Source organism: Miscanthus floridulus, chromosome 4 (genome assembly GCF_019320115.1).
Source record: "Miscanthus floridulus cultivar M001 chromosome 4, ASM1932011v1, whole genome shotgun sequence".
NCBI classification, from domain to species: domain Eukaryota; kingdom Viridiplantae; phylum Streptophyta; class Magnoliopsida; order Poales; family Poaceae; genus Miscanthus; species Miscanthus floridulus.
The window spans coordinates 116,607,691-116,621,417 of NC_089583.1; the positions used below are offsets into that span (position 1 = coordinate 116,607,691).

At 55.0% G+C, this 13,727-nt stretch overlaps 3 protein-coding genes across 6 annotated transcripts in view; 1 reads left to right on the plus strand and 2 right to left on the minus strand.

The window, feature by feature from the left end:
* Positions 1–9,805, plus strand: part of LOC136550454 (CBL-interacting protein kinase 21-like) — a 32,181-nt gene extending 22,376 nt beyond the window's left edge. The window contains exons 3-14 of one of the 3 annotated variants that reach the window (XM_066542032.1): positions 6,969–7,052; positions 7,278–7,349; positions 7,479–7,586; positions 7,686–7,766; positions 7,841–7,894; positions 8,028–8,153; positions 8,246–8,458; positions 8,558–8,659; positions 9,001–9,117; positions 9,213–9,284; positions 9,428–9,502; positions 9,613–9,805. In XM_066542032.1, coding sequence (XP_066398129.1) covers positions 6,969–7,052; positions 7,278–7,349; positions 7,479–7,586; positions 7,686–7,766; positions 7,841–7,894; positions 8,028–8,153; positions 8,246–8,458; positions 8,558–8,659; positions 9,001–9,117; positions 9,213–9,284; positions 9,428–9,502; positions 9,613–9,735 — 1,227 coding nt within the window. In that variant the 3' untranslated portion in view covers positions 9,736–9,805. The remainder of the gene's footprint in view (positions 1–6,968; positions 7,053–7,277; positions 7,350–7,478; positions 7,587–7,685; positions 7,767–7,840; positions 7,895–8,027; positions 8,154–8,245; positions 8,459–8,557; positions 8,660–9,000; positions 9,118–9,212; positions 9,285–9,427; positions 9,503–9,612) is intronic. The other 2 variants (XM_066542034.1, XM_066542033.1) reach the window with 2 other exon arrangements.
* LOC136550452 (pentatricopeptide repeat-containing protein At5g48910-like) overlaps positions 1–12,768 on the minus strand; it is a 33,797-nt gene extending 21,029 nt beyond the window's left edge. Inside the window, exons 1-2 of one of the 2 annotated variants that reach the window (XM_066542030.1) lie at positions 10,159–12,768; positions 9,666–9,801 (exon numbers count right to left, since the gene is read on the minus strand). In XM_066542030.1, coding sequence (XP_066398127.1) covers positions 10,529–12,361 — 1,833 coding nt within the window. In that variant the 5' untranslated portion in view covers positions 12,362–12,768 and the 3' untranslated portion in view covers positions 9,666–9,801; positions 10,159–10,528. Of the gene's footprint in view, positions 1–9,665; positions 9,802–10,158 lie in introns of those variants that run through there. The other variant, XM_066542031.1, reaches the window with a different exon arrangement.
* On the minus strand, positions 205–1,004 carry LOC136550455 (uncharacterized). The gene is made up of 2 exons (XM_066542038.1): positions 676–1,004; positions 205–595 (listed from the first exon to the last, which is right to left on the minus strand). The coding sequence occupies exons 1-2, from the start codon at positions 1,002–1,004 to the stop codon at positions 205–207; spliced, it is 720 nt and encodes a 239-aa protein (XP_066398135.1).
* Positions 12,769–13,727: the final 959 nt, after the last annotated feature.

Sequence of the window (13,727 nt, forward strand, 5' to 3'; positions counted from 1 at the left end):
CCCTCGGCGACGTCCTCAAGGGCGAACACAGGCTCCCCCTCGGGATCAGCCTGGTCCCGCCAGAAAACACGCGGGAAGTTCCACCCACGGGGCTCGGGCCGTAGCGGGACAAGGGCCGAACTCCCCTCGGCAGGATCTGGGACTTGCTGCTCCACGGCACTGGCCGCCTCGGCGTCCGCCGCCTCCTTCCCTCGGGAGGAATCATCAGACGAGATTGTCTGAACCAGGGGCGGCGCCAAAATTTGCCCCGTCTCCACCTCCATCGCCTCGGTCTCGACGGACCCGAGGGCTCTGGCCTCCGCCATCTCTACCTTGATGGCCTCGGCGTCCACCGCCCTGACGTCGGAGGTCTTGGGGGCCCTGTTCCTGGGCCGCCTCGGCCCCCTGTTCCTGGGCAGCCTCCTCCTCCACTCGCTCCGCGGCCGCCTCGGCCCCCTGTTCCTGGGCAGCCGCCTCCTCCGAAACGGCCTCACCCGACGCCGCGCCGCGTCGCACGCCTGCCTGCGCCTCCGCTGCCTGATGGGCGGAAGAGCTAACGTTCACCTTGAGCGCCTTACGGGGCGCCAAGGGAGGGTCTCCCACCAGAAGCGTCTGGCTGCAAGAAAAGACACTCCCAAGGTCAGCATGCAACCAAGGGGCAAACAAGAAGCGGACTCCGCCGGGAAAGACGCTTACCGCGAACGGGGATGCAACCGCTTCGACACCGTCCGCCTCCTCTGCAACGGCGGCGGTGGTGGCAGCAGCGCGGCCTCGGTGTCCACCAGCGCCAGCTGGTCCCCGTCGGACCCCGGCACCTCCTCGACCCTTCGCGGAGATAATGGGGTCGCCCCCACCGTCACCCGCTCAACCTCCACCGTCGAACCCATCGGGCCGACGGCACGCTCCTCCGACACCCGCGCCTCGGGTGTGCCGGCCTCGGCGCCGGGACGGGCCACCACTGGCCCCGGGACACCTCCTCCTCCTCCTAGGGGCGTCAGGCTCCTTGCCGGCGCCCCGGGAACCATCTCCCTGATGTCGGGGAGGTGTTCCAGGCAGGCCGTCCCCACCTCGCGCCCACCGCCGTCGCTCGAAGAATCCGACACCGACGACGAGGGAGACGGCTCCAAAGGGAGACCGTCGAGCCTCTGGCGCCGGCGACGGGCGTCCAGCTTTTCGCGCGCGAGGATCTTCTTCGTGCGCTTCGCCTCCTGGGCATCTTTCTTCTTCTTCTCCTCCTCGGCACGCGCCCTGTTCACGGATCGCCGCCGGGCGTCCTCAGGAACGGGCGGCGGGGAGCCTCGCACGTCTCTTATCCCCTGTGAGAACGACGAAGTAAGACAACAGACCAAAAAGGCGAAAAACAAGAAGGACGCGAAAGCCTCGACAACATCCAACTTACCAGCGAGACATACCCCCGCGACGGGCGCATCGGGAACGGCGTCAAGTCATCGAGCCTCGGCTTCCCGTCTACCGCCTCCCTCACCCGACGCAGGGTCTCGTCATCGGTAAGGGCGAAGGCGGACATCTTGATACCGGCGACCGGGTCGCTCGGCGTCATCTCGAACAGCCGCCGCCGCCGGGCCATTAGCGGCAACACCCTCCGGCGGTGAAAGGCCGCCACGACCACGGCCGCCGAAAGGCCGCAGTCACGCAGCTTCCCCAAGGCCCTCAAGAGCGGTTCCAGCCTAGGCTGGTCGACCTTGATGACGCCGTACCCCCATTTCTCCGGTTGACTCTCTACAACCCGCCCGGTATAAGGGGGAAGTCCTCCGCCGTCGTTGCGGAGGTAGAACCAGCCGTCATACCAACGACGGTTGGACGTTGACAGCTGGGCCGGGATGTAGAGGGACTGCCGGTCTTGGCGCACGTGGAGGGTGCAGCCGCCGGCCCTCTGCGCCTTCCGAGCCCCCCTCGTTCCCCCCGGCTTGGAGGTGAACGTCGCTCGGAACAAATGGAGCCACAACTCCCAGTGGGGAGCGATCCCCAGATACCCCTCGCAGACGGCGACGAAGATGGCCGCCTGCGCGATGGAGTTGGGGCTGAAATTGTGCAGCTCCACGCCATAGTAGTGCGGGAGTGCCCGCATGAAGCTATCCGCCGGCGACCCGAAGCCTCGCTCGTGGAAGACGACGAAGCTCACCACGTAACCGTCGCGCGGCCTCGGCTCCGACTCGTCCCCCGGAGCAATCCACTCCGGCTCGTCGGGGTCGGTGATCGGGCGAAGAAGACCGGCCTCCACGAGCGACTGCAGCTTCTCCTCGGTGACGTCGGACCGCTCCCAGGGATCCGCCGGGAGGATGACGGGACCACCAGCCATTGCGCGGCGGAGGACGCTGCTACGGCGGTAATCTCTCTCCCTCTCTCTTTCGATCTCTCGCCCTCGCACTTCTCTTCCCCGGCGCTCTATGCTCTCAGCGACGGCACGGAGGCAGCAAAAGCGAACGCGGAAAAGGTAAGGAGGGAGAGGGCGAGGCTGTTTGCGTATTTATGCAGGGACGAATCGAAACCACCGGGCGACGAAATCGGGGAAGTTTCCCCCAGGAAATCCGGCGCGGTTATCCAGATCCGGTCTTACCGCCCACTCCCTCCTCATTAATTGCGCGTGCAGTTACGTCCCGTCGACTGACGCCACGTCACGCCCAACCGCAGCAGCAGCAGGCGCCGTTCCACCTCCCCGAAAAAGCTGCCTCAAAAGGCGCGCCTGCCGTTGCTAACCGCAGGGAGAGAGGTAACCCCCACCCGATTCCTTTCAGGCAAAGGAACCAGGCACCGAGCCCGTTACGGTCCAGGGGTTCGAAGGCTGGGCCCTCAGGGGTTTCAACAGCCGCCCCAGGACAACAGAGTCAGGGGCGACTACGGGCGAGCCTATGCGAGGCTGAGGCCCAAGCAAGCGAGACGCTTGGGATGCCCTGTGTCGTGTCCGAGACCGGCAGGGAAGTCTCCGAATGGGATCCCACCGTAGGGAGGCACCGAGCCACCGAGGCCCAGCGAACGGCCTCGGCACCCACTAGAGAAACCCTCCGGTACTCTTGGAGCGCGTCTCCGGACCGCTAGCCGACCCCCAGCGAACGGGGTACGGGCCTCCACTCGGACTTACCCGATAACAGCTCACCGGAAATGCCGTCGCTCGCGCCCACCGAGGGTAGCGTGGCATCTTCCACCCCTCCTTCCGAGCGAAAAGGAAGCGCGAGGGTCGAACAAAAAGTCAGGAGAATCCCTGACGGCCCTCTCGCTCCGCGCAGAGGCTAAGGGACTCTTCCTGCAAAACGTTGCCGAGTCCCAGCGACCTGGGCTCGCACACGAGGGGACTCGGCAATACAAACCCTCCTTCCGAGCGAAAAGGAAGCGCGAGGGTCGAACAAAAAGTCAGGAGAATCCCTGACGGCCCTCTTGCTCCGTGCAGAGGCTAAGGGACTCTTCCTGCGACACATTGCCGAATCCCAGCGACTTGGGCTCGCACACGAGGGGGCTCGGCAATACAAACCCTCCTTCCAAGCGAAAAGGAAGCGCGAGGGTCGTTCAAAAAGCCGGAAGAACTCCTGACGGCCCTCTTGCTCCGTGCAGAGGCTAGGGAGCTCCTTCTGCAAAAAGACGCCGAGACCCCGCGACCTAGGCTCGCACCCGAGGGGGGCTCGGCAGTCAGACCCTCACACGCGAGGGGCGAACCAAAAGCCAGGGGACCTCTGACCGCTCTCTCGCTCCGCGCGAGAGACTCGGGGGCCCTCCTGCAACTTTGCCGAGACCCAGCAGCTCAGGCTCGCACACGAGCGGGCTCGGCAAACAGCCCCCCCCCCCCGTCCGAGCGAAAAGGACGGGCGGGGGACGGGCAAAAAAGACGGGAGGACCCCTGACCACCCTCTCGCTCCGTGCGGAGGCTCGGGGGCTCTTCCTGCACCCGAGATAAAGACAAGCGACCCAAGCCCGTTACGGTCCAGGGGTTCGAAGGCTGGGCCCCCAGGGGTTTCGACAGCCGCCCCAGGGCAAAAGAGTCAGGGACGACTACGGGCGAGCCTGTATGGGCGCGCCCTGTATCGTGTTCGAGACCGGCAGGGAGGTCTCCGAATGGGATCCCACCGTAGGGAGGCACCGAGCCACCGAGGCCCAGCAAACGGCCTCGGCACCCACTAGAGAAACCCTCCGGTACTCTTGGAGTGCGTCTCAGGACCGCTAGCCGACCCCCAGCGAACGGGGTACGGGCCTCCACTCGGACTTACCCGATAACAACTCACCGGAAATGCCGTTGCTCGCGCCCACCGAGGGTAGCGTGGCATCTTCCACCCCTCCTTCGGAGCGAAAAGGAAGCGCGAGGGTCGAACAAAAAGTCAGGAGAATCCCTGACGGCCCTCTTGCTCCGCACAGAGGCTAAGGGACTCTTCCTGCGACACTTTGCCGAGACCCAGCGGCTCAGACTCGCACACGAGGGGTCTCGGCAAAACAAACCCTCCTTCCGAGCGAAAAGGAAGCGCGAGGGTCGAATAAAAAGTCAGGAGAATCCCTGACGGCCCTCTTGCGACGCACAGAGGCTAAGGGACTCTTCCTGCGACACTTTGCCGGGACCCAGCGACTTGGGCTCACACACGAGGGGGCTCGGCAATACAAACCCTCCTTCCGAGCGAAAAGGAAGCGCGAGGGTCGTACAAAAAGCCGGGTGAACCCCTGACGGCCCTCTCGCTCCAGGCGGAGGCTAAGGGGCTCTTCCCGCAGCATCGTCGAGGCCCTGCGATCCGAACTCGCACCCACGGGCCCGGCAAACACAATGTAACTCCCCACTCGAAAGAGAAAAAAGCCCCTGGAGAAGTGGAGTCACTCCTCCAGGGCCTCGGGGGCTACACCCGGCGGGTGCGCTCGCGCGCACCCACCGAAACCTCGAAGACAAAACACCATCCCGACAGGAACTATCAAGAGCCAATTCTCGTCAGAGCCTCAGGGGGAGTGCCTCCACTCCCCCCAAGGCTCGGGGGCTACTGTCGGATACCGAGAGAAGGGGTACCCTAAGCAAGATCCAAAAACGACTGCTTAGACTTCGTAAAGATCGAAACCAGCTAAACGCTGCTGGCCTCGGCCAATTGTCCGACTCACCCGAGGCCCCATCGCCGCGAGCCTCGGCCGACCCTCCGCTTCGCCCGAGACCCCTCACCACGGGCCTCGGCCGATTCCCCGTCAAAGGCCTCGGCCGGGCCACCGACCCTCTGTCTCGCGCAAGGCGGACTCGGCAGCACTCCGCCACCTCTTCCCTCTCCCGTCCCTCTGGCAAAACGTCGTGTCACGACGTTTCAGCCAACTGCTGCCCCTGACAACAGCCGCACGCCCGGCACAGTACAGCAGAATGGCCGATGGGACAGGAGGCAGGACTGGGCAGGGGTTACCCGCCACTGTACTAACCACCGTGACGCCCATGCCTCACTATGCTGCCAACTCCTGCACCGAGGACGATGCAGCGTGGGGAGCCACATCTGGGCTACTGTAGCCTCGGAATCAGTACCCAAGGCCAATAACTCCCCCCAAGGACCTCGACAGTTTGCTTCACGGGCTCGGCAGCCTGAGGGTCCATGACCACCGAGCCCCCCGCGATGGCTCGGCCTCGGCATAGCCGCTGCCCCCTACGACGTCATTACACGGCAACCCGCACGTCGCCCGCCATGTCCTGCATCGAGCCGTACTGGAGCCCCACGACGCACAAGACCGAGTACGACCAGCATGTCACTTCCGCACGTCCCATCGAGGCGCTCAACCACTCCGACAAATCACACGACGGCGCAGTGCAGCGACGTGGCAGACCAGACGTCCGTCACGTCAGCACCCTGCCATCCACGACGGGACTGTGCAAGGGTTACCGGCTACTGTGCTGCCTAAACTCCTGCACCAAGGACGGACACGACGTGGGGAGTCAGAACCGGGTTCCTGTGACCTCGGGGCCAGCGAACCGACCGCTCCGCCCCGCTCGAGACCCCCGATGAGCCTCGGATTCCGCCTCGCCCGAGACTCCCGGTAGGGCCTCGGGCGAACTGGCCATGCTCCGCCTCGCCCGAGGCTGGGCTCGTCCCGCAATCTCGTCACCTCCACCTCAAAAGCCACTCTGGCAGGCTATCGCATCCAATTAATGCACCCAGCTGCCCTCACTACGAAAGTCACGATCGGCAGTATGCCGCGACAGGACAACGGTCAAATCGCCTTTTTACCATCCCTTACTGACGATACAGGGCACCGTATCCTGTAGACGCATGTTCGGCACTGTTCCGCCCAAATCAACTATCGGCGATGGCCGCCCAGACCTCACATTGCCACCCGCTAAAGGCCTCGGCACAGCAGGCCTCAGCACAGTGGGTCTCGGCCTCAGCGCGATAGGTCTCGACACAGCCTACTACAGCAGCCACCAGGCCTCGGCATTTCACCAAGTCAACAAAAGTACAAGAGCGCAGCATGTCGTCAGCCTTGAAGACCATACCGACTAGACATCGACTGGAACTCCCACGACGCCATACTGCTTCAGGGAGCGGAATACGTCAGCAAATAGTAGCCTTCTCATGTACCTCTCGCTTCCTCCTTGTGACTATAAAAGGAGGTAGCCAGGGCCATTTCTGGGGGGGCAGAAGGAAAAACACACCGATAGAATCACGCACTTCCACGCTGCTTGGGAGCAACGTCCCAAGCAGTTCGCACCACCCTCGCCGAGACCTGGGGCTAGCTCCCTCTCTCACTCAGCTTGTAACCCCCTACCACGAGCACTCCGGTGCAAGGAATACAAGATCAATCTCTCAGACTGGACGTAGGGCCTCGACTGCCCGAACCAGTATAAACCTTGTGTCTCTTTGCATCACCATCCGGGATTAGGGACACGCAGTACAAATTCACTCGTTGGTTGAGGGACCCCCGGTTCCAAAACACCGACAAGTAATTCCATACAATAATGATCATGCATAGGTGAAGTGTCAATCAGAGTAGCAGCAGATGGATGAGTTTGGCTCACCGACTGGTTTCATTCCTGATAGAGAAAAATGCTAGAAAACGATGCCTGCCGGCTGCAGCAGACCAATGTGGAAATGGCTTGTCCTGAAGCCCAAAAGCTACCCTGGGTGAGTTCTAACTTCTAGAAGTATAGCCACTGTGATAGCTGATAACAAGGGGGAAACGGTAGATAAAGGGCATCCTTTATTGGCAAGCTAAGATCACACCCAGTGATGATCTACGCTAAAAGTGGCACACATATACTAAAATATAAAGTTGCGTGAGAACATAGAACTAATCTGTTTGTTTCAGAAAAGGACTGAACCATTCTTTAACCTTCTTTTCTTGTGCAGGTTTCAGCAAGCAAGACCAAAATATACATGGTCCTTGAGTATGTAAATGGAGGAGAGCTATTTGACAAAATCGTAAGAGCTGATTGTAAACCAGTCAAGCCGCATGCTTTGTTGAACTAATCAACCAATGAAGCCAATTCTTGAGCTACAGCTACCAAAGGCTTTCAAGTGCATACCTATCTCAATCTTCAATATATGCAGGCATTGAAGGGTAAGCTGACAGAGAAGGAAGCGAGAAAACTATTCCAGCAGCTAATAGATGCCGTAGCATATTGCCACGAGAAGGGGGTTTATCATAGGGACCTCAAGGTAAATCACATCACTAACCATAGCTTTTGAGATACCAGTCGATGATAGGAACGGTAAACAGATTACATCATCAAGACTTTTCTTATGAATCTTTTGCAGCCAGAGAATGTCCTTGTTGATGCAAAAGGAAACATAAAGGTTTCTGATTTCGGACTAAGTGCACTTCCACAAAACCAACGAGTATGCCGTCCTCTCTGCTGTCAAATCAATCTGAATCATTTTGTCTGTGCCTAAAATGATGGCTCTTTTTTCAGAAAGATGGTTTGTTGCATACCACATGTGGCAGCCCTAACTACATAGCCCCTGAGGTAAGAATTAAGCACTCTTTTCATTCTGGTGTTGAACCTACTAGGATGCATGGTTCCATCATTAGTATCTACTTCAGTTCTGCATGTGCATGGTGCACATGGAAGATGGAATTACTGACACCGGTGTTTTTAGGTCCTTCTGAACAAAGGTTATGATGGCTCGATGTCTGACATATGGTCCTGTGGTGTTATTCTATATGTAATGCTTACAGGGAATCTTCCATTTGACGACCAAAATGTGGTTGTCCTTTATCAGAAGGTATAAAGCAAGGAATGAAGTATTACCGGAATATATTTGGCTAATTTCATTTGATGCAACCATATCTTAGTGTAATGTTTATCTGTTCTCAGATTCTGAAGGGGAATGCTCACATTCCAAAGTGGCTCTCTCAAGGTGCCCAAGATATACTGAGAAAAATCCTGGATCCTAACCCGATTACGCGCATAGATGTGGATGGAATAAGGGCACATGAATGGTTCAAGCAAGGCTATGCTCCTGCTGTGCCATTTAATGATGATGAAGAAGATATCAGCATGGATGTACACAGCCTAAATATGACCAAGGTAACCTATGTGAGCTGTATTTACATTTGCCATATAATACCATGGTTTTAGGCTTTTAGCAGACTGGTAAAGACTGAAATTTGTCTGTGTTTTCTAAAGCATAATGGCATTCAAGACAAGATAGCAATCAACCAAATGAATGCTTTCCAGCTCATTGGGATGTCCTCCTGCCTTGATTTATCTGGATTTTTTGAGAAAGAGGTAAAGCTCAATGTTTGTTTCAATCTATTTTTTTAGCATGTTTTAATTTCCTCATCTACTGAAGACTTTAAATTTGAAGCAAGTCCTATCCCAGACTCTACATACGAAGCAAGTCCTAAGTTGGAATTGGAAGGGTTCAATTAGATGGTAAAAATGTTAAAAAGTGTACGTAAAGAATAGCAGCCAGGAACCAGAAATTGACAAAGCCTGCCTTGCTTAGTTGTCTCTGTGCCTTTATTGGGCATTAACATTGTTAATAATAATAATACTCTAGAGATATAGATGTTTTTCATAGTTGTCATAACCTTCCACTAAAGTCAGACATGTGCCTTGAGTTGTAGGATGCTTCTGAAAGGAAAATCAGATTTGCATCAAATTATTCCCCAGCTTATTTATTTGAGAAGATTGAGAGCATTGCCAGAAAAATGGGTTTCCAGGTACATAAGAGCAACGGCAAGGTAAGTGATCTCCTATCATGTATTCATGTCTACGGACTTCCAGCTCTGTGTGTTTGGAATCAGGATGCTGAGAATCATATTGTCGTGTCCTGCAGCTAAAAGTGATCCAAGATTGCAAGGGACTAGCAAATTCAAGAGGGCAAGAATCATTATTAATTTCTGCTGAGGTATTTATAGTACATAACATATTTGTAGTTTAATGCAGCTGTCTCCCATGGTGCCTAGTGTATTTCTATTAGACTTCTTGTTTCTTTTTATGATGTTTCTATTGGACCTTCCTATTATTAACATTGTGGTATTATGATTCCAGGTGTTTGAGATCAATGAATCTCTTTATGTTGTCGAACTAAAGAAGTCATCTGGAGACTGCTCCCTGTACAGAAAGGTATTGCCCCCTCCCTTGACAATTCAGTATTTGAAAGTCTTGAATGCCGGATGATTTCATGTTAGCAGATATTTGATTTATTCTGTCTATCATGTTGTTCAATGTTGCAGTTGTGTGAGACGCTCTCAGAGGACTTGGGGACATGCAAAAGCCAGCAATTTTTAAAGCAGGATTCTATCAGACAAGAGATAGGTAGATACAATAGTAGCTTTAAACAAAGAGCTCCTTACTAAATAGGCTATAGACACAAACTAACACAAACAATATACTGAATTTAAAACAGTATATTGGCCATGCACCTATTAGGGGTAGCGCCAATTGAAGAAAAGCTTGTCCAACACCGGTTGAGATGGTTTGGACATGTGCAACGGAGACCTCCAGATGCACCGGTGCGTAGTGGAATCCTAAGTCAGGATAGTAACGTGAAGAGAGGCAGAGGAAGACCGAAGTTGACTTGCGTAGAGGCAATAAAAGGAGACTTGAAAGGATGGAATATACCCAAAGACTTAGCCTTAGATAGGAGTGCTTGGAAGACAGCTATTCACGTGCCTGAACCTTGATTGTTTCTGTTGGGTTTCAACTCTAGCCTACCCCAACTTGTTTGGGACTTAAAGGCTTTGTTGTTGTTGTTTGTTGTTGTTGTTGTGGCCATGCACCTATTACAAATGTGCTCCCTTATGCCTTTTGTCATGAAACCTTACGAGGCTTAGATTATGACAAACTGGCAACTGACAATACATCGTACTCCTAAGGGATAATATGATGTAAACAAGTAAACTACACATACAAGAGATTCAGAGTTACCTGGTCTCTATATTTCTCTTATATATTGGTATTGGAATGTAAGATTGTTTGCTTTTGAAGCCCCTGGCTGACTTCCATGACTCAAGAAAGAAATTGTGATCTGTTGTTCGTTGAAAGAAGTCCTTTCAGATGCATGTTCAACTAAAAGAATACCTGTGAAGACCATGAATATAAGATAAACTCCTGCACGGCGCATTTGGTACAAGTTTGAAACTTTGCCAATCACCAGTAGTCCTTGCATGAGCATTGTCCTTCACTGAAATGGTGGAAACGGTTACGGTCTCTAATGATCAACTTGCGCTCGTACAACAAGGAAATAAGCTTAATAGCTGAATGGCAGTCTTCACAGGCTCTCAGATTCTTTGTTATTCGGAGAGTTGAGCCTGCAGGAGTGGTTAGCAGCCCAAAAGCAATCGCCAGCTTCTCACTATGTTCAGCCAATGCACGTTCCTTAGATTGCTCATCAATGTCTTGCAACACTAAGCCTGTCATTGGCTTATATCCAGCTTGTCTTAAGCGATCCATCATCTCTTCCAACATTTTGTAGATCTCCTTGGACCTTGGATGTGATCTATCACCAGAAACAAACTCGTGAATTGTATTCTGCCACTCAATTGAGCTTCTTCCAGGAATTCTCTGAATGCTCTCCCTCCTAAGCGTCCTCCTCATCTCTGCAACACCTTCCCAGGAATTCGCTTGTGCATATATGTTTGACAGTAAGACATAGTGCCCATCGGCATGAGGATCCAATACTCGCAGTTTTGTCATAGCTTCCTCTGCAACTTCTACATTCTTATAAATGCGGCAAGCCCCAAGAAGTGCCCTCCAGATGACTGCATCTGGCTCGAATGGCATGTCCCTAATGAGCTGCCTTGCCTCCTCAATATGACCCGATCGCCCCAAAAGATCAACCATGCATCCATAGTGCTCAACCTTCGGGGTTACACCATGCACTACACTCATTGAGCTGAAATACTTCTTGCCATTGCTCACGAGACCAAGATGGGTACAGGATATAAGAACTCCAATGAAGGTAATGTCATTTGGTTGCAGTCCTTCTGATAGCATCCTTGAGAACAAGGAGAGAGCATCATGGCCGAGCCCATGATTGGCCAACCCGATGATCATCGAGCTCCAAGTCAGCACATCCTTCACTGGCATAGAGTGGAACACTCTTACTGAATTATCAATGTCTCCGCACTTGGCATACATGTCAATCAGAGCAGTCCCCAGCTTGACATCCAACTCAATCCCATTGCTCTCCACAAACTGATGCACTTCAGCACCAACAGCGAGCGCCCCCATATCACCACACGCTGAGAGCACACTCACCATGGTGATGCAGTCTGGGTTGACACAAGCCGCACGCATCTCCCGCCACAGCTCCAACGCATCCTTGGACCTCTTGCCCTTGGCGTACGCCGACATCATGGAGCTCCACGAGAAGGCGTCCCTGTCCTCCATGTCGTCGAACATCTCCCTCGCAAGGGCGACCTCCCCCTTCACCGCATACCCGTGGATCATCGTGTTCCAAGAGACCATGTCCCTCTCGCGCATTCCATCGAACACTCTCCTCGCCTCTGCGACCTCGCCGCGCGCGACGTAGGCCGCGAGCATGACGTTGCAGAGGAACACGTCCCTGCGCGGCGCCTCGTCGAACGCGGCGCGCGCGAGGTCCGCGCGCCCGGCCTTGGCGTAGGCCTCGACGAGCGCGGTGCGCACGAAGAGGTCGGCTGCGGCGAAGCCGGACTTGAGCGCGCGTGCGTGGAGGGACGCGGCGCCGAGGCCGAGGCCAAGCATAGCCGGAACGGAGCCCGAGAGCGCGGCGGATGCCTGCAGCGCGAGGGAGAGCGAGAAGGAGTTGCCGAGGAGGCGGGGCGCCCGCGGCAGGAGCGAGCGGAGGAGGAGCAGGGCTTGCAGCGGGAGGCCCGCGCGGAGGTAGCCCCGCATCGCGGTGGTGACAAGGAACGCGTCCGGGCACGCCGACTTGACGAGGCGCGCGTGCGCGGCCAGATGCTCCGGCCGCGCCGCCGCTCCGCCTCCCCGCACGCGCATCGCGCGAGAGAGCTCGCGTCGCGAGGCGTTCGAGTTTGCCGCGGCGGGGGAAGGCGCCGCGCTTTGGTGCCTTGGTGGCTTGGGACTTGGGAGCCAGGGTTCTAGCCGTCGGATCGGCGGACGAGAGATTTAACGGCTGGGAGGATTGCCACCGAGGCGTCCGAGGGGAGGAAGTGCGTCGACCGGCTATTCGCCGCTCGATGCCTGCGCGACTCGCGAGCCTTCTGCACCGACGTGACGCCTGACCAAGCAACGCCCCGCCGCCGTCGCCCCCGCCTCCCTCCCCTGCAGGAGACGGGGTCGGCATCGGCACGGCACGGCAGGGCACGATCAGGAGCAGCGAGGCCATGGAGCTCCTGGGCTTCCCTCCCTACTGCCGCCCATCCCCTTTCAAGGTGATTTTTTTTAATTTTAACACTTTTTTAAAATTAATTTTAAGTCTAACGTGGTCGGTTTTTTTAAAAAACTAATACTTTTGTCGCGGCTATTGTCCTGACGTGGTCAAATATCTGTGCCGCGCCATGCATGGTGGCGCGACAGTGGGTTGTCGTGGCGACGACCGGAATCGTGACCAGTGACGTGGCAAGGCTCTGCCGTGCCACCGATCATGGCGCGGCAGTGTCGCGCTCTGATTCGTGGCGCGGCAGAGCCGAATAAAACCCCCGTGGGCAGTCCCGCTGCCCGAGCAGCAAGGCCGCCTGGCCGCGTCCGCCCGCATCAACCCACTCGGCCCTCCATTGCCGCCTCCCTCCCTTCCATTCCATTCCCCAGCCGCCTCCCTCCCTTCTCATCCTCGTTTAAGGTAACGACGCACATTTTATTTTTCGTTTGAATGATGGATAGGATATTATGAATGAGAGTTAAGGTTAGGAGAAAAATTATATTTGGGAACTATGGTCTACGGTTTGAAGAAAGATATTAGTTTGATTTTGTCAACGTTAAGGTTAATTATTTACTTAGAAATATGTTTACCATGTATTTTTTTTATTGCTATAATTATCGGTTATATTATTTTTGTTGCATTGCAAATGATTATATTTTACATTAATTTGCGTTATTTTGATTTATGTTTAATTTGAACCGTTTTATTAAATGGAAGACATGTTTCGGGAGCAGTTATGGCAAAAACGGGGTTGTCCTAGAGAATTATACCCCGACGAGTCTAGCAAAGATGCCTCCGTCCCTCCTAAACTCCCTGTCCCTAACTATGATTGTGGTCGTCCGACCGACGTGTTTCAATCGAGACATTCGGACACAACGACTCGTTGCTTCTACATATACAGTCGTTTTAATGTAAGTAATTGTTTTCGTATATTTTTTTTTCTTCATTTGTATTACTAGGTTACTAATATTTTATTGGAATCTT